The sequence below is a fragment of the Eretmochelys imbricata genome, chromosome 2 (genome assembly GCF_965152235.1).
Source record: "Eretmochelys imbricata isolate rEreImb1 chromosome 2, rEreImb1.hap1, whole genome shotgun sequence".
NCBI classification, from domain to species: domain Eukaryota; kingdom Metazoa; phylum Chordata; order Testudines; family Cheloniidae; genus Eretmochelys; species Eretmochelys imbricata.
This window is the reverse complement of record NC_135573.1, coordinates 135132603-135159463: the sequence shown is the minus strand read 5'-3', so window position 1 is coordinate 135159463 and position 26861 is coordinate 135132603. Positions and strand designations below refer to the sequence as shown.

Genomic DNA, 26861 nt, shown 5'->3' with positions numbered 1-26861 from the left:
AAAAATATTACTTGGCTTGTACAATGTTAAAGCAATAATATAGAATAATGGAAGCTTCATAAGAACAGCCATATTGGGTCAGACCAAACTTCCATCTAGCCCAGTATCCTGTCTTCTGACACTGGCCAATGCCAGGTGCCCCAGAGGGAATGATCAGAACAGGTAATCATCAAGTGAACCTTTCCCTGTCACTCATTCCCAGCTTCTGGCAAACAGAGGCTAAGAACACCATCCCTGCCCATCCTGGCTAATAACCATTGATGGACCTATCCTCCATGAATTTATCTAGTTCTTTTTTTAACCCTGTTATATTCTTGGCCTTAACAACGTCCTCTGCCAAAGAGTTCCACAGGTTGACTGTGCATTGATCACTATTTAATTACAAAGAGTGAGTTGTAAGTTCCCCCCCCAAATGTGAAAAAGCAAATATGCCTGCCCAACAGAAAGTAGTAATCCTGATAAATTGATGTAAGTTAGGACACAATGTGTAGCTCAACATTGGAATGAATGGGAGATGAGTGGCTTTCAAACTGAAGTTAAATCTAGAATCAGTTGGAAAATGTTCCCTCCCCCATGGAAAACTTCAAAAATTGAAAACTTTGTCTACATTGGGGAAAAAAATGGCAAAAATCCCCAAATAAAAATATTTTGTCTTGGAAATGCAGCTGCAGTGCCTCATTGAAGTTGTAGTTCAGGGGCTTCATGATCCCATTTTCCTCTATGAGCCTGGCTCCCCAGTTGTACTATGTCTTCCATGATCCAATAGGTCTCCCCCTTTTGGAGAGGTACTGAGCATCCTCTTGAAGAGGGGGAGACCCTGTTGCATCATGGAAGATGTAGTCCAGCTGGGGAGCCAGGCCCATAGAGAAGAATGGGACCATAAAGTCCCTGAATCAGAAGGTAGCTGTGTTAGTCTGTATTCACAAAAACAACAAGAAGTCTGGTGGCATGTTAAAGACTAACAGATCTATTTGGGCATAAGCTTTCGTGGGTAAAAATCCACTTCTTCAGATGCATGGAGTGAAAATTACAGATACAGGCATAAACATCTATTGGCACATGAAGAGAAGGGAGTTACCTAACAACTGGAGAACCAATGTTGAAGGCCAATTTAGTCAGGGTGGATGCGGTCCACTCCCAATAATTGATGAGGAGGTGTAAATACTAAGAGAGGGAAAATTGCTTTTGTAGTGAGCCAGCCACTCCCAGTCCCTATTCAAGCCCAAACGATGATGTTAAGTTTGCAAATGAATTGTAGCTCTGCAGTTTCTCTTTGAAGTCTGTTTCTGAAGGTTTTTTTTGTTGAAGAATGGCTACTTTTAAATTTGTTATTGAGTGTCCAGGGAAACTGAAGTGTTCTCCTGCGGGCTTTTGTATGTTACAATTCCTGATGTCTGATTTCTGTCCATTTATCCTTTTACGTAGAGACTGTCCGGTTTAGCCAATGTACATGGCAGAGGGGCATTGCTGGCACATGATGGCATATATCACATTAGTAGATGTACAGGTGAATGAGCCTCTGATGGTGTGGTTGGGTTCTATGATGGTGTCGCTAGAGTAGATATGGGGACAGAGAAGGCATTGGGGTTTGTTACAGGGATTGTTTCCCGGGTTAGTGTTTCTGTGGTGTGGTGTGTAGTTGCTGATGAGTATTTGCTTCAGCTTGGGGTGCTGTCTGTAAGCGAGGACTGGCCTGCCTCCCAAGGCCTGTGAGTGTGGGGGATCATTTTCCAGGATAGGTTGTAGATTGTTGATGATGTGCTGGAGAGGTTTTAGCTGGGGGCTGTACGTGATGGCCAGTGGAGTTCTGTTATTTTCTTTGTTGGGCCTCTGCTGTAGTAGGTGACTTCTGGGTACCCATCTCGCTCTGTCAATCTGTTTCCTCACTTCCCCAGGTGGGTATTGTAGTTTTAAGAATGCTTGATAGAGATCTTGTAGGTGGTTGTCTCTGTCTGAGGGCTTGGAACAAATGTGGTTGTATCTTAGGGCTTGGTTGTAGACAATGGATCGTGTGATGTGTCCTGGATGGAAGCTGGAGGCATGTAGGTAAGTATAGTGGTCAGTAGGTTTCTGGTATAGGGTGGTATTTATGTGACCATCATTTATTTGCACTGTAGTGTCCAGGAAATGGATCTCTTGTGTGGACTAGTCCAGGCTGAGGTTGATGGTGGGGTGGAAATTGTTGAAATCCAGGTGGAATTCTTCAAGGGCCTCCTTCCCGTGGGTCCATATGATGAAGACGTCATAAATGTAGCGTAAGTAGAGGAGGGGCACTAGGGGACGAGAGCTGAGGAAGTGTTGTTCTAAGTCAGGGATAAAAATGTTGGCATACTGTGGGGCCATGCGGGTACCCATAGCAATGCCGCTGACTTGAAGGTATAAGTTGTCCCCAAATCTGAAATGGTTATGGGTGAGGACAAAGTCACAAAGCTCAGCCACCAGGTGTGCCATGACCTCATCAGGGATACTGTTCCTGATGGCTTGTAGTTCATCCTTGTGTTGAATATTGGTGTATATTAAGCCCCTGAACTACAACTTCAATGAGGCACTGCAGCTGCATTTCCAAGTAAAAAAATATGTTGGCTGAAGATGCACTTTTCATTAAATTTTTGACCAGTCCTACTTACAAATGGTTAAACTGATGACTAACCTTGCTTCATGACACATTCAGTTTAGATCGGGGTGGGAAAACTTTTTGGCCTGAGGGCCACATCGGGGTTCCAAAACTGTATGGAGGTCCAGGTAGGGAAGGCTTGCCTCCCCAAACAGCCTGGCTCCTGCCCCCTATCCGCCCCTTCCCACTTCCTGTCCCTCTCAGAACCCATCCAACCCCCCTGCTCCTTGTCCCCTAACTGCCCCCTCCCGGAACCCCCCGCCCCTAACCGTCTCCCCGGGACACCACCCCCTATCCAATCACCCCTGATCCCTGTCCCCTGACTGCCCCGACCCTTATCCACACCCCTGCCCTCTGACAGTCCCCCCGGGACTCCCACACTTATCCAATCGCCCCCTGCCCCAATTGTCCCCTGACTGCTCCCTCCCAGGATCCCCTGCCCCAACTGCCCCGCCCCGGACCCCACCCCCTATCCAACCCAACCCTCTCTGCTCCGTGTCCCCTGACTGCCCCGACCCCTATCCACACCCCTGACCAGCCCGCCAGGACTCCCACGCCTATCTAACCGCCCCCTGCTCCCTGTCCCCTGACTGCCCCCCCGGGACTCCCTGCCCCTTATCCAATATCCCCCCGCTCCCTGCCCCCTTACCATGCTGCTCAGAGCACCAGGACTGGCAGCTACGCCGCCCGGCCGGAGCCAGCCACGCCGCAGTGCAGTCTAGAGCATTGGGACAGGCCAGCCACTGGCGGCTCTCGCGGCTGCACTGCCCGGCAGGAGCTCGCAGCTGGCGGCACGGTGAGCTGAGGCTGTGGGGGAGGGTGGACAGCAGGGGAGGGGCCGGGTGCTATCCTCCCCAACCGGGAGCTCAAGGGCCAGACAGGACGGTCCCACGGGCTGGATGTGGCCTGCGGGCCGTAGTTTGCTCACCTCTGGTTTAGATCCATCTTCCCCCTCTCCTACTTGAGGAGTCACTAGTGTTCTGCAGGTTAGGTCTCGCCCCTCAGGATGGGATGGAAGCCTACTAAACTTGCATGGTCTCCCTTCGAAGGTGGAAGAAAGAACAGTAAATAGTAAGGATCATATGTCTTGAATTGGTGACAGCTCCTCTTTTTCCATTCTTGCAAGGGAGGCAAGCAGTGGCCACCTCTACTCCCTCCATTGATTACAACAGGAAGGGAAATATAGAAGAGGTAGAAAGGTGTTATTGAGTTTCATGATACTCAAATGAAGCATTTTACCTTATTTTCATGATGTTTATACTATATTAAAAATATTATTTGTGAAAGGGAGTTCATCTGGATGTTAGAGCCTCATCCTCTGAGCCTGGAGAAAAGAAGTTGTGTGCATCCTTTAGACCTGATCATGCAAAGACTTAAGCACCTGAGCAACTAACTTATGCTGTTTGCCTGCAATTCCACTGATTCCCGGGAGAGATGAGGGCATTCAGCACCATCTGGGATCAGGCCCCAAGCATTTATAAAAGCAGTCAGAAAAAAAAAAGCCTTCATGACCTGCTTCATTGGGATTACTACTTAATTAATTCCATCTCAGACAGCCTGTCAGTCACCAGTGCCATTGTTTCCCATGACAATATCAGCTATGCCCACTACACTCCCTTTATATGTGAACACACAAATTGGCTATCTTTTTTTCTTAAAAAGATCTGCTTAAGGACAGAAATTAAGAATATATATTAGTTTAGACCAAGATTTAATTTTCTGGAACCAGTTTATTACCAGTAACCTGTAGACACAACCATTACTTAAAGAGTAAGTGTTGATATTCTTGGGAGAGTAATGCCTTTTTCTATACCTAACAGATTGTATTTACAGCAGGATTTCTCAGTTCAACACAATTTTAAGTATGGAGCTGTGTTTGGTGCTTCCACAATGTGGATAGTACATGGAGCTCTTTGTCAACCGGCACACAAGAATATGTAATGTTATGTTGGAGGGTATTGGTAGCTGCCAGCAAGTGTCTCTAATCTATGGACAATCACAGACCTTGGTGAAGCTAATGAGCATGCTAGCTGCCCTTTATTCTGAGTAAAGAGTGGGGGTGGGGATGGGGGAGAAGCAATGAAGCTCCTTCATGCAATAAGATAGATGAAACAATAGAAACTATCACGTAAAGCACTGGATACATGGAAAGCCTAAGAAAAGAACGGAGTTGAAGAGAATAACAGGTGGTTTCCCTAGGAACTGATAGTAAACACAGAGTTTGTGTGTCAGAGGAGCAAGCAAACTGAAAGAACGGAGGAAGCAGCCAGAAAACCAGAGAAGCACTGGTAGCATGGCCTTGAAAGTAAACCAAAGAAGCTTCTTTTTGGGTAGAGTGCTGACTGAAATGACAGGCTTGGAATTGTGAAGACTGCCTCCTGCTGTTTGTTTTTACTGTGTTCAGGTGAACAGGGCTCCGTACATTCTGTGTTGCAATCCTGTTTATTTACAAAGAAATACCTGACTTGAATCCTCATTTTCTCCTAACAGAAACAGTCCTCCAAGGCCCCCCACTTATTGGCTAACTGCTTGGGCCAAAAGGGGCACCATGGATCAGAGTTTTTATGTACTGCAAATAGCTTTTTGAACCTACTTGTGGACTCTGCTCTGCAAACAGTTGTGATGTAGAACTGTTCACAAAAACTGTCAATTTTTAAGACAAATATTTCCCTAAACTCAGAAGGGATTGAATTTCTACACATATGGTGAGTGTATATCTCTGAAGTGCCATGGCAAATTTATGACCTTTCTAATTAGGTATCACAGAAACCCTAAATGAGGGACACTATACCCAGTGGTCAATGAAGCTTGAAATAGTATATGCTGCATGTGTTACTCCTTGAGGAATTCTGTGCCACTGCGCATGCACAGAATTCATGTCCCCATGCAGAATTTATTTTCTCAGCAGAAAAATAGTTTGCTGGAGAGGTGCTGCAGTTACAACTTTCAACCAGTAAAGGTTCCTGTGGCACCAGAATAGAGAGCAGCCACTCCCAGGCAGGAGCAGTAAGCTGCAGATACGGAAGAGAGGAGGCTGTGTGTCTCACAGTGCCTTGCCTTTGGGGCCAGGTGAGGAAGTATGGGGGGGACAGACAGCTTGGGGCGCATGTGGCTGGGCAGGGGGGGTCACAGACAGGGGTTCAGAAGGGCTAGTGGTGGGGGACAGACTGGAGTGAGGGTAGGCTTGCCAACTTTCTAATTGCACAAAACCGAACACCCTTGCCCTGCCCAATCCATCTCCCCTCCCTCCTTTGTTCACTCTCCCCCATCCTCACTTGCTTTCACTGGACTGGGGCAGGCGTTGGGATGCAGGAGGGGGTGAGGGCTCTGGCAGGGGGTGCAGACTCCAGTGTGGGGCCAGAAATGAGGACTTCAAGGTGTGGGAGGGGACTCTGGGCTGGGGCAGGGGCTTGGGGTGCTGGCTTCAGCTGGGGGTGCGGGCTCTGGGCTGGGGCTGAGGGGTTTGGGGTGCAGGAGGTGGCTCTGGGCTGGGGCCAAGGGATTCAGAATGCGGGAGGGGGCTCAGGGCTGGGGCAGGGGAGTGGGATGCAGGAGGGGGTACAGGCTCCATGTGGAGGTGTGGGTTTTGGGGTGGGGCTGGGGATGAAGGGTTTGGGGTGCAAGAGAGGCTTAGGGCTGGGGCAGAGTATTGGGGTGTGGGAAGGGGTGTGTGGTGCAGGTTCCGGGAGGGAGTTAGGGTGTGGGAGGGGGCTCAGGGCTGGGAATTTGGGTGTGGGAGTGGGCTCTGGGAGGGAGTTAGGGTGTGGGAGGGGGTTCAGGATGGGGGCTCCAGCCAGGCAGCGCTTACCTCAGGCAGCTCCCAGGAAGCGTCCGGCATGTCCAGCTCCTAGGCGGAGGTTTGGCCAGGGGGCTCTGTGCACTGCCTGCAGGTGCTGCCCCCGCAGCTCGGGGAGCCCCCGTGGCAGCCCCTGCACCTCAGAGCCGGACTTGCTGGGAGCCTGCCTGAGCCCCACTGTGCTACAGACTGGACTTTTAGCGGCCCGGTCAGTAGTGATGACTGGAGTTACCAGGGTCCCTTTTTGACCGGGTGTTCCAGATGCCTGGCAACCCTAAGTGGGGGCTGAATGGAAATGGGGGTACGGGGCATATAGGGATGGGGGGAGAAGGGGTGGCTGAGTTAGGGTGCAGGGAGGGGGTGCAGGGCCACATGGGGATGGAGGAGGTAGGGTGGCTGAGTGAGGGTGCAGGCCTGGATGGAGGAGGGGTGGCTGAATGAGGGTGCAGGGACACATGGGGTCAGGGAAAGATGTGCTTGACTGAATGAGCGAGGCTAAGGGAAAGCCGGGGTCTGCATGGGGGAGGCTCCTCAAGTCCCTAACAATCCCTCTCTCACCCCCCCCCCAAACCATGTTCTAAACTCCCACCCACACCCAACAACCCTACAGCTTCACGCCCAGGCTCCTTCCCAGCAGTTACTTCCCTCCCCCTCAGCTCCTCCGTTACTCATGACTTGTCCAAACCTTTGCACTGCTTCTGAGAAGTGCAGGAAATACGTTTCTGTATTGCAGTTTAAATGAATTATTACTCAAAGTTCTGTATTAATATGCCTAGTCAGGAATCTATTTTCCAATAAACATTTCCTGATTCTTTTTTGTCTGTATTGTTACAGATATACTTACTGAAAGGTATTTTGAAATAAATTACTCACATAATTATATTGTTGTTTTGACAAATAAAATATGCAGAATTTTAAAACATTGTGTGCGGACTTTTTAATATTTTGGTGCAGAATTCCCATCAGGAGTAATGTCTTTAATATCAGTGAAGAATGGTCATTTAACCAACAGCTGTGTCAGGTGGCATGAAAAAGACAAAATAAACACTGAACCCAGTGACCCCTGATCTACAGCCAGAGCTTCAATGCCACTCACATGAAGATCAGGCCCAACCTGTGAAACTCCTGCTGAGCCCACACCCTTGTGGGACAAAAGAGAGCAGCTCATCATGCTGTCTCTAATTACAGTGCAAACCAGCGGAAAACACATGCCCTGGCAGGGAGCAGATAGGTGGGGAAGAAACAACGGATTTCCCCAAACACATCAGCCAGTGGGGCCGGGGCGAGAATCAGTGGGGATTTCATAAGAAATCCGTCTCCAACTCTCCTCCTTGACACATACACACCACCAGCCTGCCTCGCAAGACGGAGAAACCGTACAAGCTGCTTAAATAGGCGCCTCTGGGCTCCGCAGGCCGGTCCACAGGGGCGTGCGGGGAGCGCGCGCTGTGTCTTTAAAAGGCTGCAGCCCCCCCAGCCTGGCCCTCCTCTGCCCAGCCCTCTCGGCCCAAGGAGCGACCGATGCGGGGAGGAGGCGCCTGGCGCTAACAAAAGTCTGCGGCGCTGGAGCGGGCGGAGCAGGGCGGCGAGCGCGGCCCGGCCCGGCGCGGGGCCGAGGAACAAGTGGCTGCTGCGCCCTCCCGGCGCGGGCGGGGAAGGGGAGCCCGGCAGCGCCGGCGGGACCCGAGGAGCAGCGGCCCCGCCCCAGCGGGCTGCGGAAGGCGCATCAGTCGCTGCCGGCGGGAGGAGGCGGCTGCGCGCTGGGATTGCTGCTGACCCGTGTGTGGATTATAAGTGGAGCTGCTGGCCAGGCGTGGTGCCCGCAGCGGGGGGTGAGGGCACCGGGGGCTTTCCCCTCACTTTCTCTCCCCCCCCCCTTTTTGGGGTGGCTGCGTGGGGCGGGGCTGGCTCCCCCTGAAGGACCCGAGTGCCTGTAGCATGTAAAAGCCGAACCTCCGGACCAGCGGGGTCCCCGCCCCAGTCGCCTCCTTTCGGTGCCGGGGAGCCATGGTGTGTGCGGGCAGCCGGAGAGCATGAAGCCTGCAGGATGGGCGCGAACAATGGCAAACAGTACGGCAGTGAGGGTGAGTGAGCCCAGCCCAGCTAGTCGCCGAGCGCCTTGGGCGGGACCCCGCTCCCCTCGCCTTCCTTCCTCGGGCTGGGGCGGGCGGGGACGTCCAGCCGGCTGCGGAGTCGGCTTTGTGTGTGTCCCCAGCCCGAGAGTGGGAAAAGTTCCCTTCCCAGGCAGTAGGGAGAGCGGGGGAGGGGGCTGGCCAGTTGCGGGATGGGTTTGGCTCGCTTCCCTTTGTAGCCCAACTTTTGAAGCTTGTTTGCAGTTGGGGAGGGCAGAAAGAGGGGGAGCTTTCCGGCCACCATATGGGTGGCATGGGAAATATCAAGAATGTTCAAACCAATATTTCCTATACATTCGTGTAAAGCAGCTGGACCTTAGATGGGAGCTAGAAACTCCAGCTCTAAAACACACACCCCTCCTCTCCTCTCCAGCCTCACTGCGCTTCCTTTTAGCCTCAGCTACTTGTTATGCCCACTCCTGTACCGACACCAATTGGTCACTCTGCAAATCTGGTTACTCTTATATAGCTCCCATAGCTCTTGAATGCTGCCTGTATGCGCTTTACATGCAGTAACCCTTTCCCACCTGGGTGGCTCTGCCTCACTGAGCTGCTGCTACATGGTTTTGAAGTGTCTACAGCAAAGTTTTCCCTGGTGTGTCAACTGACCCGTCTCTCTCCCTGACAGCTCCTTATAGGTGTCTGTTCTCTCTGCAGACTGTGTTGGCTAATCAATGATAATTAGTCTGTTATCTTCATGTCGTCGAAGTTATTGGCAGGGAACATTTATATTTCCAAGATTTTTGGCAAATGGAAAGCTTCTGAAAGAAGCTGCCAGAGCTGGTAAAAGAGTAAAAGCACTTTTTGTTTTTTGTAGTAAAAGAAATTGGTTTCCCCCTTTTAAGAGTGAGCACAACTGCAGCAACTTAACTGAATAAATTCTGCTGCGATACCCTATTTGTAGGGGTGCTAACTCCAACATAGTCTGCCGTTATAAAGACTGCATTTTAAAATAACAGCATTTTCTGCACAGGGAGCGGCAAGGTAGGGTCTGAGTTACTAGTCCCTGATGAAGCATATACACATGGATAGCTGAAGTAGTTGGGTGTGCTTTTTGTTGCTGTAACTCCTGCTCCCTTTATTGCTTTATCAGCCTGTAACCACCAGTAGAGTCTGTATTTTTAGTCATGTCAATAACTTTTTCCAAGGGTCATTCTGTCTGTCCGCTGCTGGATCCCAATAAGGGCTGAGTGAAATCAAACACCTGGTTAGCCTTTCCAATTTGTTTACATGTTCTCGGTCCTAGTTTTTAACAATGTGTTGTGAGCACCTTCAGGTAGGTGCTGAGCATCTTAATGTCCATGGACCTCAGTGGGAGTTAAGTGCACTTAGCACTTCTGCTCATCTAGGGCCTGATCCAGGGAAGAGTAAATAATGGGGAGTGATATTTAACCATTTTAAATGGCTAAGTGCTGTCCAGTTTTCATGTTCAGCCATTGGACCAGTTTCTGTTCTGTGTAAACTACATCAGTGAGGCTTAAAATATGAGACAATTAAAATTATTCTGCTGTGATAGGTTCTGCATCAACCCCTCCCCCACTGCATTATTTCTAATGCTTTGCAACTTGTTCTTGTATCCTGTAAATCTTGTAGTATGCAGTGTGGTATATGACTGCTTCCTGTCTGAACAGCAACATTTTTCAACCCCAGGGAGAAAGAGAAAGAGACAGAGTTAATGTTCTCCAGCTGTTATCCATAAATGCTACCTCTGCAATTTCACTTCAGTGAAATTTTACTGTGTTTGGTTTTAGATACACAGGATCTAATTCATCCTTATAGAAACGTATTGGTTTCAGTGGTTTGCACCAGCAATGAATTTGGTCTGCACTGAAGCATTGTAGGAGACTGCTGGAAAGGTCAGCTGGTAATAGGGAACCAATAGGAAGGTTTGAAAGTTTTTTGTTGTTCTGACTGCAAAAGAGGTGCTCTATTTTTATTTTTATTCTTAAACATTTAATGATCATCTGTACAATTCACCCTCATGGTACCCAGGACAATATAAGATCACTGGGTCTGTTTGTAGCGAGGCCTATGATCTGTTACATTCTTTGAGACTCCAGTAGGCAAGTGCCAAAGAATACGCGTCACTCACATCCAAAATATGCATGAAGATAGTGACAAAGGAAAAACACCATTTTTTATACAGACATTGAAATTCCTTTCATTTACTGCCAAATGAGCTCCCCCTTCAAAAGAGCCCATGAAGTCAGAAATTTTGCCAGCCAGAGATCTGATTTAGTCTGGTACGAGTGTTCACATCAATTCTTACTATCAGAACTTATTCTAGAAATGGACCAAGCATGTGTCTTGAAATCTGCACCTCAGAGTGTTTTGTAGGGGAGGAATTAGCATTCTAATCCCTGCGTCTAAACTCACCACTCCACATTACATCCAAAATTGGAATGGGTTCATGCTTTAGTTCTGGTTTGTCAGCTAAAACCTTGGTTGCAAAGGGATACTATGTTGGGGGGGAAAATATGTTCTCCATCCCTCAACCTTCTCACAAATCCTTAGAGCCCTAATTGCAGTTCTGTCTTTGGTGAATAAGGATAAGTGCAGGGTCCTGCACTTAGGACGGAAGAACCCAATGCACTGCTACAGACTAGGGACCGAATGGCTAGGCAGCAGTTCTGCGGAAAAGGACCTAGGGGTGACAGTGGACGAAGAGCTGGATATAAGTAGGGACATAGCCAGCAGATCGAGGGATGTGATTGTCCCCCCTCTCTTCGACATTGGTGAGGCCTCATCTGGAGTGCTGTGTCCAGTTTTGGGCCCCACACTACAAGAAGGATGTGGATAAATTGGAGAGAGTCCAGCGAAGGGCAACAAAAATGGTTAGGGGTCTAGAACACATGACTTATGAGGAGAGGCTGAGGGAACTGGGATTGTTTAGTCTGCAGAAGAGAAGAATGAGGGGGGATTTGATAGCTGCTTTCAACTACCTGAGAGGTGGTTCCAGAGAGGATGGTTCTAGACTATCTTCAGTGGTAGAAGAGGACAGGACAAGGAGTAATGGTCTCAAGTTGCAGTGGGGGAGGTTTAGGTTGGATATTAGGAAAAACTTTTTCACTAGGAGGGTGGTGAAACACTGGAATGCGTTGCCTAGGGAGGTGGTGGAATCTCCTTCCTTAGAAGTTTTTAAGGTCAGGCTTGACAAAGCCCTGACTGGGATGATTTAATTGGGGATTGGTCCTGCTTTGAGCAGGGGGTTGGACTAGATGACCTCCTGAGGTCCCTTCCAACCCTGATATTCTGTGATTCTATGATTCTGTGAATAGGGGTGGGGGACCCTGCACTGAGATGGTCAGCCCCCTTCTCCCCCCCCCACCCCTTCTGTGCAGTAGAGCTTTTTGGTGAATGAACTCCTTTAACAACATGCAGGGGGATTGTGGGGTTGATGCAGTTAGCAGCGAGGGGGTACAGGGATTTAATTACTTTTTTGGGAGGGGTGCAGATATCCATAATGGAGGGGGAAGGGTGCATGAGAGATCTCATATGACATTGTCCTAATTTCCTTTGTTGCCTTCCTGTCCTCAGGCTAGATCTTCCCTTTTTATAGTTTTTTTTTTTGTTTGTTTTTTTTGTTTTTTTTCCTCATAGGTAGGTTGTGTAGAGTTGTATAGGTAGCTTATCATATATGGTCTGCCTTTGTCTCAGGAACCTTCAGCCCCTCCTGGGGATTTTGCTGAGCCCCTGAGTTCCTTAAGAGTCTCAAGAGATGATACCAGATCATATTGGAGACTGATGCCCGTACCCAGTACCTTCTATATTGGCAGCAGATACACTTGGTAACCCAAGTATGCAGTTTGTCACAACTTCATTCCCTGCACTAGAAGGGAGAGATGTTTGAGGATCCAAGCTCATCTGTCTTCTCAATACATACAGCCTGATACTCTGATGCACTTATTGAGTGTACTGAGACCAGCCTTAATTACGAAGTTCTTTGTCATGGGACTTAAGATATTCTTCTGTTCCAGTCTCAGCTCCACTTCTTCTCATAGACCCAAGACTGGAATTTCCTTGGCCTTATGCTGGGCCAGAATCTCTTACCTCATGCCACTGGCGCTGGTAAATCAAAAGCGGCACCAAACTGGCAACTGCCTATTCGGCCCTCAATAGCCTTAACAACACGGAAGCACCCAGCTCTGTCTCTACTCCTCATTTGACATAGTTACCCCAGCCACCAACTCGGCATCTATTCTCTGATGCCGATGCCTCGGTCTCAGTTCTACAAGTCCACGCAGGTAACAGATAGGAAACGTGTCATCACAGGAGGGATGTAAGCAAAAGGAAAGTGGAAGCACCATCTCTCTGTTCCTTAATACTCCTAGCTCAATGAGGGCCCCAGGTACTAGCCAATGGCACCACTGTGGTCTCTTCTATACCCTTACAGAGGGAGACATCTCTGCGCTGACGTAGGTTCCTCGCTATTTAAGATCTCAGTAATGCCTTCACTTTTCTCCATGCTGGCGTGTGTGGGGCACAAATGAGGCTACTAATCACCCCAAGCACATGCTTCTATGGTGCTTGATTCTGTGCTTGTACTGACTTTTCCAGTCTCAATCTGGAACTGCCTTCAACCCCTTAGGAAATGAACCTGGTTCCCCAACTTGACCTCAAGACCCCGGTCATCTTTCATCCCTTCAGATCCAGACATCATAAAAGGATATCGTGCAGGGCCCTCTCAAGCTTCTGAAGTAGCACTACATACAGGACTTCATGAAACCCTTGCTGGAGGCTGTGAGACTAACTCTCTGCCTGATTTTGACACTGACTCTGATTCTATTGCAGACACCTCCTCACCCAGTACCAAGGCAACCTTCCTTTCCAGCAATGATAACAGCCCCAGCCCAGGCCTTTAAGATCTGTGGGAGAATCTGCCTATATCTGAGAAATGGGATGAGATTCATTCAGAGGAATCTTAAAAATCTCCTTTGTAGGAACATAAGATGGCACCTTAGCAGAGGATCATATTGGTGCTTCATTTGTTTCCCTTCATGACTAACACAGACAGTTTCAGGAACTACTGGGGAGAAAGGGAAATAAACTACAGTTGCAAACTGTAGTGTATGGCAGCAGAGACATCTATTGAACATAATAAAATGCAAACCTTGGAGAAGCTGGTCCTACCCATCAGCTCTGGCCTTCTCAAGCTGGCCAAGGCTGGCTGTCTCCCTCTTCATTCTCACTCCCCTCCTGTATATAAGAGTGGTAAGATGTGTCCTGTATTAGCTGAAGGACACCTCTCTGACCAGCTTCATAGGTGAAATGGACAACACAGAAGAGAGTAAGGGGCACAGTGAGTTACCTTGTTGGCCCTTCTGACAGGACGGCATAAGCTGGATGCTTTTGACAGGATGTTTTACTCATCCAGCTAACTGTCATACCGTGTCCCATTAATTATGCCCTGTGGGATGCCCTGAACCCCACTGGGGTCTCTGTGCTTGGAGAACAGAAGTAAGCAGCCAGGACCCCGGTCACTTGGAGTCATGTTCTTGCTGGGCAATTTCCAAGAGCAACATATGATGCCTTGGTTCCCTTAGTGTACATTTGCAAAGGAGTACTTTGAGTTTGGTGCATGTTTTCACCAGTCACTACTCCTGGATTTAGCATTGTGCTCCAGTGGTATGTTTCAGAGAGCTGTCCTACTGCCTGTATTAAGCTAAACTCCTTGTCCAGTTATCCTGGTGGAGCACCACTTGTTGGTCTCTCTCTCTCAAGTGAGGGTACACAGACCTTTGAAAAGTTACTTAACAGTAACTGTTGTTCAAGAATTGCCTCTGCATTCACACTACTTGCCACCCCCTCCCACTGTGGAATCTTAATTAACATCAGGACTTCACAACAACCTCTGGCAAAGAGTTCCACAGGTTAACTATGCGTTGTGTGAAAAAATACTTCCTTTTGTTTGTTTTAAGCCTGCTGCCTATTAATTTCATTTGGTGACCCCTAGTTCTTGTGTTATAAGAAGGAGTAGATAACTTCCTTATTTACTTTCTCCACACCAGTCATGATTTTATAGACCTCTATCATATTTCTCCCCCCCCCCCTTAGTCATTTCTTTTCCAAGCTGAAAAGTCCCAGTCATTTTTATCTCTCCCCATACAGAAGCCTCTTGTGAGACTATTTGTGCTTCCCCAATGGACACTGCCTTTAACACAGATTGAATCTTTGTTTGAGACTCTTCTCAAACATGTTCAGTATTCAGAACCTCTTATCTATGACTTGCTTTTTGAAAAATTTAAATCCAAAACTTGAACTGTTGCTTGGGTTTGACTGGTCACCCCAAATCACGGAGTACTTTGTGTTTCCGGAGTGAGGCTCAGATGCTTAATTACTAACGGTTCATGTGTGAAGGATGTAAGTAGCCATGCTGAAGTTAGTGGGTCTGCTTGCATGCTTAGAGTTGAGCCTAAACATAAGAGTTTTCAGAATCGGGATCTGAATGGGGATAACTTTTGAGACACCGCACATCTTTGCAGAAAGTAAATTCACTTTCTGTTAATATTCTGGCATAAAATTGTGCTTTGTGAGCATTCCTGAAAATAAAGTTGGTCACATGCATTTTTCTGGCAAGTAAACTCGCATACACAGCTGAAGTGTTTTCATTTTAAATTTTCTGATTCTTACACAATATTTTTCTGCAGGATTCACCTACCTCTAAAAATGATGAAACATTCCAAAGTCCTCTGGGAAATGTGCAGGTCATACTAGATGGCTTTGCTGCAATGGGATTCCCTAACTGTGGTGGGGCCATAGACACAACGCATATCTCTATTTTGGGACTGGACCACCAGGGCAACCAGTACATAAACCACAAGGGATACTTTTCAATGGTGTTGCAAGCACTGGTGGATCACAAGGGACGTTTCACCAACATCAATGTGGGATGGTTGGGAAAGGTTCATGACGCTCGCATCTTCAGGAACTCTGGTCTGTTTAAACGGCTGCAGGAAGGGATTTACTTCCCAGAACAGAAAATAACTGTTGGGGATGTTGAAATGCCTATAGTTGTCCTTGGAGACCTAGCCTACCCCTTAATGCCCTGGCTCATGAAGCCATACATAGGCACCCTGGACAGTAGTAAGGAGATGTTCAACTATAGGCTGAGCAAGTGCAGAATGATGGTAGAATGTGCATTTGGACGTTTAAAGGGTTGCTGGTGCAGTTTACTGACTCGCTCAGACCTCAGGGAATCCAATCTTCCCATTGTTATTGCTGCTTGCTGTGTGCTCCACAATCTCTGAGAGTAAGGGGGAGACATTTATGGTGGGGTGGGAGGTTGATGCAAATCGTCTGGCTGCTGAATATGCGCAGCCAGACAGCAGGGCTGTTAGAAGAGCACAGCAGGAAGTACTGCGCATCAGAGAAGCTTTGAAAACCGGTTTCATGACTGGCCAGGGTACTGTGTGACACTTCTGTTTTGTTTCTCCTTGATGAAAACCCACCCCCTTGGTTGCCTCTAAATTCCCTGTAAGCCACCCACTCTCCCCCCTTCGATCACAGCTTGCTTGCAAAGGAAACAGTCACTATAGTTTAAAAAACATGTATTCTTTATTAATAGATACCCCACCCGGGCTACCTTGTGAGTTATGGTAGGAGGGAAGGAAAAGGCCACTTTAAAACTTGTTGAATGACAGCCTTCTGTTGCTTGAGCTGTCCACTGGGGTGAAGTGGTTGGGTACCCGGAGCCTCCCCCTCCCCCTTGCATTCTTGGGCGTCTGGGTGAGGTGGCTATGGAACTTGGAGAGGAGGGAGGGCGGTTAAGCAGGAGCTGCAGCGACAGTCTGTGATCCTGCTGCCGTTCATAAACTTCCACCAGACACCGGAGCATGTCCGTTTGATTCCACGGTAGCCCCAGCATTGTTTCATGCCGCCTCTGATCTTCCTGCTGCCACCTCTCCTCACGTTCATCGGCCACTGTCCTGTAGTCTGCTATTGTGTCCCTCCACACATTGTGCTGAGCTCTGTCAGTGCCGGACAATTGCATGAGCTCAGAGAACATGTCATCGTGCATGCGTTTTTTTCCGCTGCCTTATCTGAGAGAGCCTTTGGGACGGAGGAGGGAGGCTTGAAACATTTACAGCTGCTGGAGGAAAAAAGGGAGTGAAATATTTAAAAGATACATTTTACAGAACAATGGCTATACGCTTTCACAGTGAACAACACTATTCACATTGCATAGCACGTGTGATTTTGGTGCAACGTCGCATTTTGCATCTTCTATTGAGTGCCTGTGGCTTTGGTGTTCGAGATCACACACGCAGGGCCGGGCAACAGAATTCGGCTTGCAGGCGGCCACGGTAAGCCAGAGTCTTTCGGCTTCTGCAACCTTCATAACAGCAGCGCCCTCCTCTCCCATACTAAGCAAAGCCTGTTGAGCTGGCCATTTAGTGCTGCGGTTTTCCTGTTAACGTGCAGCAGCAGAAACCAAACTAACTCCCTCCCCCAATCCAATTATCTGGGATGATCGCTTTACCCCTCCCCCCACCGCCTCGCTGGTATCAGGGAAGATCCCTGCTAGCCAAATGCAAACAGCTCAGCGCCAATGCGCACACACACACACCCCGCGTCTCCCCCCCCCCCCCCACGTGGCTATCTGTGGGGAGGATTTCTTTTCAGCCACAGGCAAAGAGCCCAATAGGAACGGCCACCTCAGAATGTCCCCTTAATAGGGGAGTTTAATTTCAACCAGGTTACCATGAGTGATATCATTCTCCTGAGGATAACAGAGAGAGAGAAAGCACGGATGTTACTTGAATGCCAGCAAACACCTGGACCATACGCTGCCAGGCTTTGTCATGCAATGATACCAGATTACTTGCTACTAGCATGGCGTGGTAAAGTGTCCTACCATGGAGGACGGGATAAGGCTGCTCTCCCCAGAAACCTTCTGCAAAGGCTTTTATAGTACCTCCAGGAGAGCTTCATGTAGATGTCACTGGAGGATTTCCACTCCATCCCCAGACACATTTAACAGACTTTTCTAGTAGCAGTACTGGCCACGAATGCATCCCAAGTCCTCAGGGCTACTTAATCGTTAAACGCATGCTTTTATAACCTATATTATATTTAAAAAGGTACTCACCAGAGGTCCGTTCTCTGGCTTCGTTGGGTTGGGAGGGTATTTCAGTCAGGGTGATAAAAAAGATCCTGGCTGTCAGGGAGGGCTGTGTGCTGTCCCCAAGCTCACCCTCCTCCTCCTCCTCCTCCTCATCTTCCCCATCTGCAAAATCATCAGGCATGGCGGAGAGTACCCCATCATTGGAGTCCATGGACAGGGGTGGGGCAGTGGTGGCGGCCCCTCCTAGAATTGTGTGCAGCTCAGCATAGAAGCGGCATGTCTGGGGCTCTGTTCTGGAGTGTCCGTTTGATTCTTTGGTTTTCTGGTACGCTTGTCTGAGCTCCTTAAGTTTCATGCAGCATTGTGTTGCGTCTCTGATTTAACCTCTGTCCCTCATGGCCTCTGAGATTTTTTTTTTTTTTTTTTTTGAAATATTTTGGCATTTCATCTTTTGGAACGTGGTTCTGATAGCACAGATTCCTCTCCCCATACAGCGATCAGAGCCAGTACCTCCCGTTAGCTCCATGCTGGAGCTATTTTTTGTTTCTGGGACTGCATGGTCACCTGTGCTGATGAGCTCTGCATGGTCACCTGTGCTGATGAGCACGCCTGGCCAAACAGGAAATGAGATTCAAAAGTTCCCAGGGCTTTTCCTGTACACCTGGCCAGTGCATCCCAGTTCAGAGTGCTGTCTAGAGTGGTCACAATGGTGCACTGTGGGATAGCTCCCGGAGGCCAATACCTTTTGAATTGCATCCACACTAACCCTAATTCGAAATGGTGATGTCGATTTCAGCGCTAATCCCCTTGGGGAGGAGTACAGAAATCGGTTTTAAGAGCCCTTTATGTCGAAAAAATGGCTTCGTTGTGTGGATGGGTGCAGGGTTAATTCGGATTTAACGCTGCTAAATCCAACATAAACTCATAGTGTAGACCAGGCCTTAGGTTCTGATCCTATTGCTAGGTGCACAGAAGTCCACTGGCTTACAAATTGTATACTGAATATAGCATTGACTGCCATGGTTTTCACTCTGGTCCCAGTTTTGTCCTAGTACATCTTCTGGATCAGGGTCTGGACATGCATTATTGGTGTACCAACCTGCATACAGAAACATATAGTACAGTGGCACTTCTGAATTGCAGAGTAGAGTCATGTTTAGATTAACACAGACATTACATTCTTACTGCAGTACAGTAAATGGTAATCCTATACCTAACCTGAGCTATATATTCCAGGGAATTAATGGCTTGGAGTACTAGTAAATCCTCCTAAAAATGTTTCTTGGAGGAAAGAAAGAGGAAACAGGAAGTTCCCTCTCGTGCTTGTGTTTGAATCAGGAAATTCCTGTCTACAGCTACATAAATTTGTCTCAATGTCTTAAATCATGTGAAGTGTCTCTCTCTCTGGGGCTTATGGACAAGTGATTCACACTGGGAGATTTTTGTTTTTTGAAGAATTGTATATTTATGAGCACATCTCTGGGCTCTGAAGTTCAAGGTTTATTAGACCACCGCCAAATGATTAAATGGATTTATTTTGTCAGAAGGAGACAATGTTATATTGCTTTGCTCCATAAATGTATTTCTCTGATGCAGTAAAAGTGAGTTTGCCCTGAAAATTGGAGCTTGCATTTAGCTGCTTACAGTTGAGTGTAGTCCCCATAATAAATTTCTTGGGTCAGATTTTGGCCCTAGCTATGTCCCCCATCACAGTGGTCTGGCCTCACCAAGAGGCTGTGCACACTCCCCTGAATACTCCCAGAACCTGGGCAATATAGGGCTGAATTTGCAGTCCTCCCTTCATAAGGTTGTGCTGGAGAAAGAGTGGCTAGAGTGCTTTGCCTTCTCACTATTCTGGACTGGATACTCAGGTAATCATGATATTGTTACACCTTGATCTGTCCACATGTATATTGCTTGGATTGCAAACTACATAAGGACGATAATAAAGAGGTAGCATCAATGTATCAAGCTGGAGGGAATGTGTTGTAATGAACTGCCATGTTAGATCCCATTTTTAAATATCTTTCAGTGATCTGGAAGAGGAATTAAATGGCATGTTGATGGCAGCTGGTCATGCTATGTAAGGAGGAGTTCTGAACATCAGTGCAAACAGAACTAATGTAAAACATGGGCAGAACATCACAGTGATGATTAACTAGAAAAAATGCAAGCTCTCATCTCTGATGGAGAGAGTAGAAATGCTTTGTATGGGCTTAATACCACCCCCCCCACACCTGTCCTGAAAGCGCTTATACAGAATGAAAATTTGGAGTAAAAGATAGCAAAGTACTGCCCATCACAATGCAAAACCATGTATTCAAAAACAGGAGATGACATTTGGGGCTGTGCTTGAAGAGGTAGGTATCTTATGACAAAGCATGGCGTTTATATGGCTTTGATGGGACTTCATATGGAACACTGAAAGAATCTAACTAGCACAGTATCAAAAGATGACAGCTTAGAGGGAGTCTGTAGATGAGCAGAAGGGATTAATTTGATTGTGTGTATGTGTGTTAAAACTTCAATAAATGACTCAAAGAATATATGAGTATACAAATGTTTTAAGAGTGTAAACACTAGGGATTGTGGAACTACTCATGATCGTATGACTTCTGTATGAGTTGAATGAATGAAACTAAGAAAGCGTGCATGTAGAAACTTATTTATTTATATTGTTTAGGAATGCCAGTCATAGACCAGGAGCCCCTTGTGCTTTGTAATGAACACATTTGAGACGGTCTCTGGCCCGAATTGCTTATAATCAAAGTATAAAATAGACAGGCATGCTGAATGACAAGGAGATAGATTCTACTACCTAATAGATCGTCTTCAGCTCTAATTTTCATAAATTTTGTCTAGTATATTAAACTATATTTGAGGGAGCTTTTTTTCAGTGTCAAAATGTCATTACTTTTTTTATCAAGTTGATGAAGATCAGTACTAGGTTCTGAAATGTGAAATATATTGTTCTACTGAAGATCATGTCTTTTTTTTGAATTTCCAACTCTTGGAATTTAGAGGGATGGGTATAAATGCCTGAGAGCCTAGCACCACTATGGATTGTAACTGAGCAACATTTTAAATGCAAGCTTCCCGTTTTCAGGCAATCAGAAGTCTTCTGCTTTCCTGGTGTCCCATGTTGCTGCTTTCCTATGAATTTCAGTAGCAGTAAATGAGAAGTCTCTGGACATTTATATGTAGTATGCCATGGGATTGTATAGATTGCTACAGTGGCCATTATATGAACTTCTTCCTGTTCCCACTAAACAACTCTCATTCAGTGTCTCTTCACATGTTGTTGGACAGTTTAGACAGATACAGACAGTAAAACATCACTAGCACACTTCCCAACTATGCCTGGCCATACCTTGGTGCATGGTTGAAAGTCAAAAACCTGAGGTATGGTAGTGATGTCACTTTGTTCTGAAGTGACTAGGGCTTACCCTTACTGGGGCCTTATATAATTTCAGCACTTAATTTTGTAAAAACAGTTTTGTATCCCATGAAACCTATGAAGCTAGATACAGATGTTTGAGTTCTTTTTGTATATAAAAAAACTGCCTATCCCTTGAAACCTTAGTTTCTCCTTGTTTATCCGTGTGTGTACATATTGCACCTAAACATTTCTAAGAAATGTCTCTGCAGACATGAAGCTATTTTTTTTTTCTGGCTCCATCCTCCATGTGTGCTCTTGCATATGGAGGCTTTACTTTTGTTCATTCTTGGCTTTTACTTAAGGGGGAAAAAACAAAAAAACCCATTGAAGACTAAAAGCATATGTTTTGCTCTCTGTGTACTGTAACTTAATCACCCAAAGACTTGCAGTCAATAGGAGAGGTGACTGGACAAAATAGACATTCTGAGAATTTAGGAGCAAGAACTTCAGTTTCTATTTATTTCTGGCAAACTGCCAGCTGTTAAACTTGTTTTTAATATTTTTTGACAATTAAAAACAAGCTTCCTAAACTCTAGTGAATTCAGCTTACTTCAGAATGTAACGTTGGCACAGGACTACATTGTACCATCCTAGAAAATTACAATAAAAAGTAACTCATTGTGAACAGGGTATAATTTGTAGTATAAAATAAAATGAACACAGGTGAAAAATCATTTCAGTATTTTAAACTTGGAAGGAAATCCTGTCCTCTAGTCTCACGCGGATATAGCCATGAGCTCATCAAATCCTAGTTAAAAATACATGACCAAAATCCATATCCTTCTAGAAAGGTAAGGATTTGCTGCTTCCCCGTTTTCTTTTTTTTGATTTGATTCAAAAGGAGTTAAATCCCACATCCATATTATTCTGACAGTTTTTATTTAGCAGGTTAACTACTGAGGTTTAGAAAGGACTCTGGATTACTTTCTAGTGATCTAAACTAAACAGTAGAACTTCAGAGTTATGAACACCAGAGTTACGAACGGACCAGTCAACCACACACTACTTTGCATACTTCCAGTTCCAAATCAGGCAGCAGCAGAAACCAAAATTAAAATAAAAACAAGCAAATACAGCATAGTACTGTGTTAAATGTAAACTACTATAAAAATAAAGGGAAAGCAGCATTTTTCTTCTGCATAGTAAAGTTTCAGAGCTGTATTGTCAGTGTTCAGTTGTAAACTTTTGAAAGAATAACCATAATGTTTTGCTCAGTTATGAACAACTTCCCTTCCCAAGAGATGTTCGTAGCTCTGAGGTTCTACTGCAAAATGCTTTCAATCTAAAGATGGTAAACAAGGAAAGATGTACTAGAATTCCACAGTGCTTTGCAAAGACACAGTAAGCTTTCTGCAAAGCTGGAGCTCCTAATAGGAGTGCAAATGGGAGTTATTTTTTATAATAGTTTTTTTTAAGCTTTTCCTATTCCGCAAAAACCAAAAGTTAATTGTCATATGTACATTTGTTGCTGTCCCTCAGGATAAATGGGCAATCACAAATGTAAATGTCTGTCAACATTTTACCACAAATTATTCTTGGACTCAACTACCTGCCAGTGTCCTGACCCCTTCTTGAGTGCTCAATTTAGGTATAACTTTCCAGTGATATGGAGAAGTCCTTAAAGTCCAACTCACAATGGTGAAATCCTAGCCTGCCCTGTTGAAGTCAGAGTGATCAGAATTTCACCCACAGTGTTTAAAAGGTGTATATGTGTAATTCAGTGGTTCCCAAACTTGTTCCGCCACTTGAGCGGGGAAAGCCTCTAGTGGGCTGGACCAGTTCGTTTAACTACTGCGTCCGCAGTATGTCCCTTGGCCCGCGCCGCTTCCAGCGGCTCCCATTGGCCTGGAGCAGCGAACCGCGGCCACAGGGAGCCGTGATTGTTTACCTGCTGTGTCCGTAGGTTCGGCCAATCACGGCTCCCTGTGGCCGCGGTTCGCTGCTCCAGGCCAATGGGAGCCGCTGGAAGCGGCACGGGCCGAGGGACGTACTGCGGATGCAGTAGTTAAACAAACTGGTCCAGCCCACTAGGGGCTTTCCCCGCTCAAGTGGCGGAACAAGTTTGGGAACCACTGGTGTAATGTCTTGGGGAGGGGGAGGAATACCAATAATGTTTTTAAATGGCTTAAATTCTTTCAAAATTAGACTTTTTTTTTTCTTTCACTCATATACAGAGTGTGATATAGTCTATGTAATTGGGCCTATTTTATAGTGCCCTCCTCCTGCCTGACCAAGATTTATTCTGCTAGGTCAGTTCACTTCCTGGGTTAAGTCATGTCTGTGACTTCTCAAGGAATCTGGGGAAACTATCTTCAGCTGGGATAGTTTTTTTGTTTTTTTTTTTAAATTGAGACTTCTTAACCAACACAATTTCCACCACTTGCAGACTCTTCAGAGTCTGTGCAAGCACAGCAGTCCCTTCCCCAGACTGGTCTCTCGCAGCAGCAGTTCCCATAACAAGCTTTCCTGGCTCAGTCTCCAGCCCTCAAGGGCTTCCCAGACCGTCTCCTCTCTTGTCTGTTTGGTTTTCTGGAGCAGTTTCTCAGCAGTAGCTCAAGTGGCAGTTCATTGGGAGCACCACCCCAGGAACCTCCAGCTGTTGCAGATTCCCTTCTTACAGCCCTCTTTTTTTATAAGGGTTGACTAATTAAGTTACATCTTTTCCCCAGGTGCAGGAGTTGGCTTATTAGACAGCTAATCCAGGCTAGGGTTGCCACGTTTTTAATTGCTGGTAACTGGACCCTCGTGACTCCGCCCCCTACTATGCCTCTTTTCCTGAGGCCTCACTCCTCTCTCTTTCTCTCTTCCCCCCCTTTCCCCCCCAGTTGTTCACTGGATCATCTCAAAGAGCCTGTCTGCAGGTAGGAAATGGCACTGGCTGATGGTTAATGAGCCGGCATCTCCTCCCAACCTGTGGTAAACGAACTTTTTGGTTTGGGAGCCATTTAGGGTTGCTAGGTCCCCTTTTCGACCAGACTTTCTGGTCAAAAACAAGGCACCTAGCAACCCTAAATGGCACCCAGACACAGAAGTCAAAAACCAGAGTGTCTGGGTAAAACCCGGATGGGTGGCAACCCTATCTAGTCCAGGTAACACTCCTTTGGGGTTACCCTTATTACTTCACAGTTTGGTGGTGGTCTTATTGGCACTGGCTTTGCATGTTTGGTAAAATTCTCTCATGGCATTGTTGCTCAGAGTAACACAGCCATACATGAACTCCTTATGCAGCAACATCCGATCATCTGTGTAGCCACACTCCCCTTGTCCTAAGCACCCATTTGGCTTGCTAGAAAATACTAGTGCTGAGATACTTTTATCATTTCCAAATCTTTCACTAAACTGAGTCTCTTATCACACATGTACAAATCAGATTTCTCCTCTGCCCCAGAGCTCTAAATGACACTAGCTTGCCTGCAGATTAATATTGGGAGTGGAAGTGAGCAGAAAGAATAAGCCTCAACACAGAAGAGAAGCTGAAGTGTCTTCCCCAGATACATAATTTATTGCAGTCCTGTATTGCCATTTGATGTGAAATTGATGATGATGGGGCTATGAAGGAGCAGAGAGAGCCAGTGTGTTTCATTTACTTTGTAGATTTCCAAGGTAACATACCGTATGACTTTTCCCCCCATTTCCCTCGATAAGTGCCAAACTAGAAATGACTCACATTTGAGGCAAAACTGAATCCTTGAGCTTCTGCACTTGGTGGGTCATTTACTGAAGTGGAGTTGAGCCACTTCACTTCCTACAAAACCTGAACACAAGAAAAATGTTGGTGATAAATGTTGGGTTTTCTGCTTCCCTCTTTGCCAAGCCTCACTTTAAAGAGCCTTGTGAGGAGAAGGTCCCTTTTTTTTTTTTTTTTAAACTGAAGTGTAAGGTTTCTTAATTCAGTCCCAGAGAGAGGAACAAAGATCTCAATCAGACTAGTTGGTTAGCTTTCAGGTGGATAGAATCTAAACCAGAATGAGCACAGCCAGACACAGGAGCTTTTCAAGTATGCATCTCTATCCCCATCACTTCTTTTATTTAAGTGAGCCAACAAAAAAGACCAGTGTCTTCACTTTATTCAAGGACTGAGCCATAATTTTTGGAATGTGGCCAGTAAAGACTGGTAGCTCTTGAGTAGCTGCATATTCAGCTTCCAGGGAGAAGCTGGAGGGGGACAGACTTGTATGTTCCGGTGAGCCATCTTGCTAATTGAGTTGCTTCCACTCTTAGTCATCTAGATTGCTGCTGACGGGGCAGGAGTGAATAGCAGACAAATGGGGGCATCCTTTGGGCTCCGAGAGGGACTCAGGATAATTTGAAAGAAAAACATTAGGCCAAAGTTTATACTGTTACACCCATGGGTATATGTGATTTTGAAAGGAGTTTCACAGGTCTGAATATGCAGAATTTGGTTCTTAATGACAACTGAAGCATACCATTGCTGCTTTCAGTGCATACCTTATGAGTGTATATTGGAAAACTGTACAGTGCTCACCATTAAAGCGCTTATCACCTCATAGTACTTGAGATACCAAATTTACTTCCTCCTGTGAGTGTACTGCAGTGTGGATATTAAAAGGGTTAAATACAGTTATCACCATTATCACTTCATGATGTAAGACTCTGACTTACAGTAGGTGGATACTGCTGGAGTACTTAGCCAAATTTTATAGGTTAAATTAAGTTGTTCTGCAACAAAATTACATGTTGCTAACTTTCCCATAATTTTAAAAGTGCATGTATGTTGGATGATGAGGGAAATCCTGAGCAGATTATTGCTTTTCAACCTTTAGAAGCTAGTTTGTGTATAGACCTAAAGCAGGCTAAAAATCGGTTTTAACAGTGTAAACTGTCAAGATCACATGAGTCTTGATTTAAAACAAGGTTTTATTGTGGGAATGTTGTCAGCTGAGCTAAATTATCTTCTACCAAAGGCAGAAGATGCTGGCACTTCACCAGCGGGTACCCCAGTGAGTGGGGTATGCAGGATGTGTCTTTCATGTCAGTTTGCAGAAGTTCGGGAAGTTCCTTTACATGAATCAAAGTATTCCACTATGGAGCTTTCTTCAGTGATAAAATGCCTCAAAACACTGACAATGTATTTGGCAAGAGCAGTTTATATACTGGAATGCAGTATATTGTAATCCTTCTGTATCTAGGTGACTGGCTCATCATGGGGAATCCTATAGTAGATGTACAAAGATCATGTGCAAAACCTGTGTGCTTTCAGGACCCCATAACTTTATAATAAATAAGTTAAAATAAGCTAAGGCACATTTATTTGAAAAGACCCATACAAAACTTTAGATGTAGGCTGGGTTTTCCTCCTAATTGTTGTCCCTCAAACTATTTTGCATGTTGTGTTTATGCAATGCTAAAAAGAATGGCATGTGCTTTAGCAAGATCCACTGTCACCACATATGTTCAAATCTTTGGAGCAGGGACAGTCTTTGTATTTGTTTAATGTTCTAATCTATGGTATGGTCTCCTACTAGTCATAGTAGCACTTTTTTCAGCATGCACCATTCTGAAAAGATCCTAGGTATATAACCTCACCTGTTCCCCTGAAGCCTTCTAAAATCCTTGCTTATCAACCCAGAACTCTCCCTTGAGAAAAGGGGGGAAAGTAGCCATCTGTTTTCCCCCCTTCATCACTCCAGTGATTTCTGCTCAGGTTGTAGTAACCTCCCTGCATCCACTGGCTTGAGGCTCTGTAGCCTCTAGTGAAATCCCTACATGGACTGAGCAACAAGTAGTGGGGCCGCAATATAACTTCCTCTACTTCCTCTCTGTTCGTTTGGAAATGCATTCTGTCAGTGCCAGCT

At 46.2% G+C, this 26861-nt stretch overlaps 1 protein-coding gene across 1 annotated transcript in view; it reads left to right on the top strand.

The window, feature by feature from the left end:
• The first annotated feature begins 8420 nt into the window (after positions 1 to 8420).
• The window catches only part of FBXL7 (F-box and leucine rich repeat protein 7), a 325742-nt gene continuing 307301 nt past the window's right edge, over positions 8421 to 26861 (top strand). Inside the window, exon 1 of the mRNA XM_077809165.1 lies at positions 8421 to 8494. Coding sequence (XP_077665291.1) covers positions 8458 to 8494 — 37 coding nt within the window. The 5' untranslated portion in view covers positions 8421 to 8457. The remainder of the gene's footprint in view (positions 8495 to 26861) is intronic.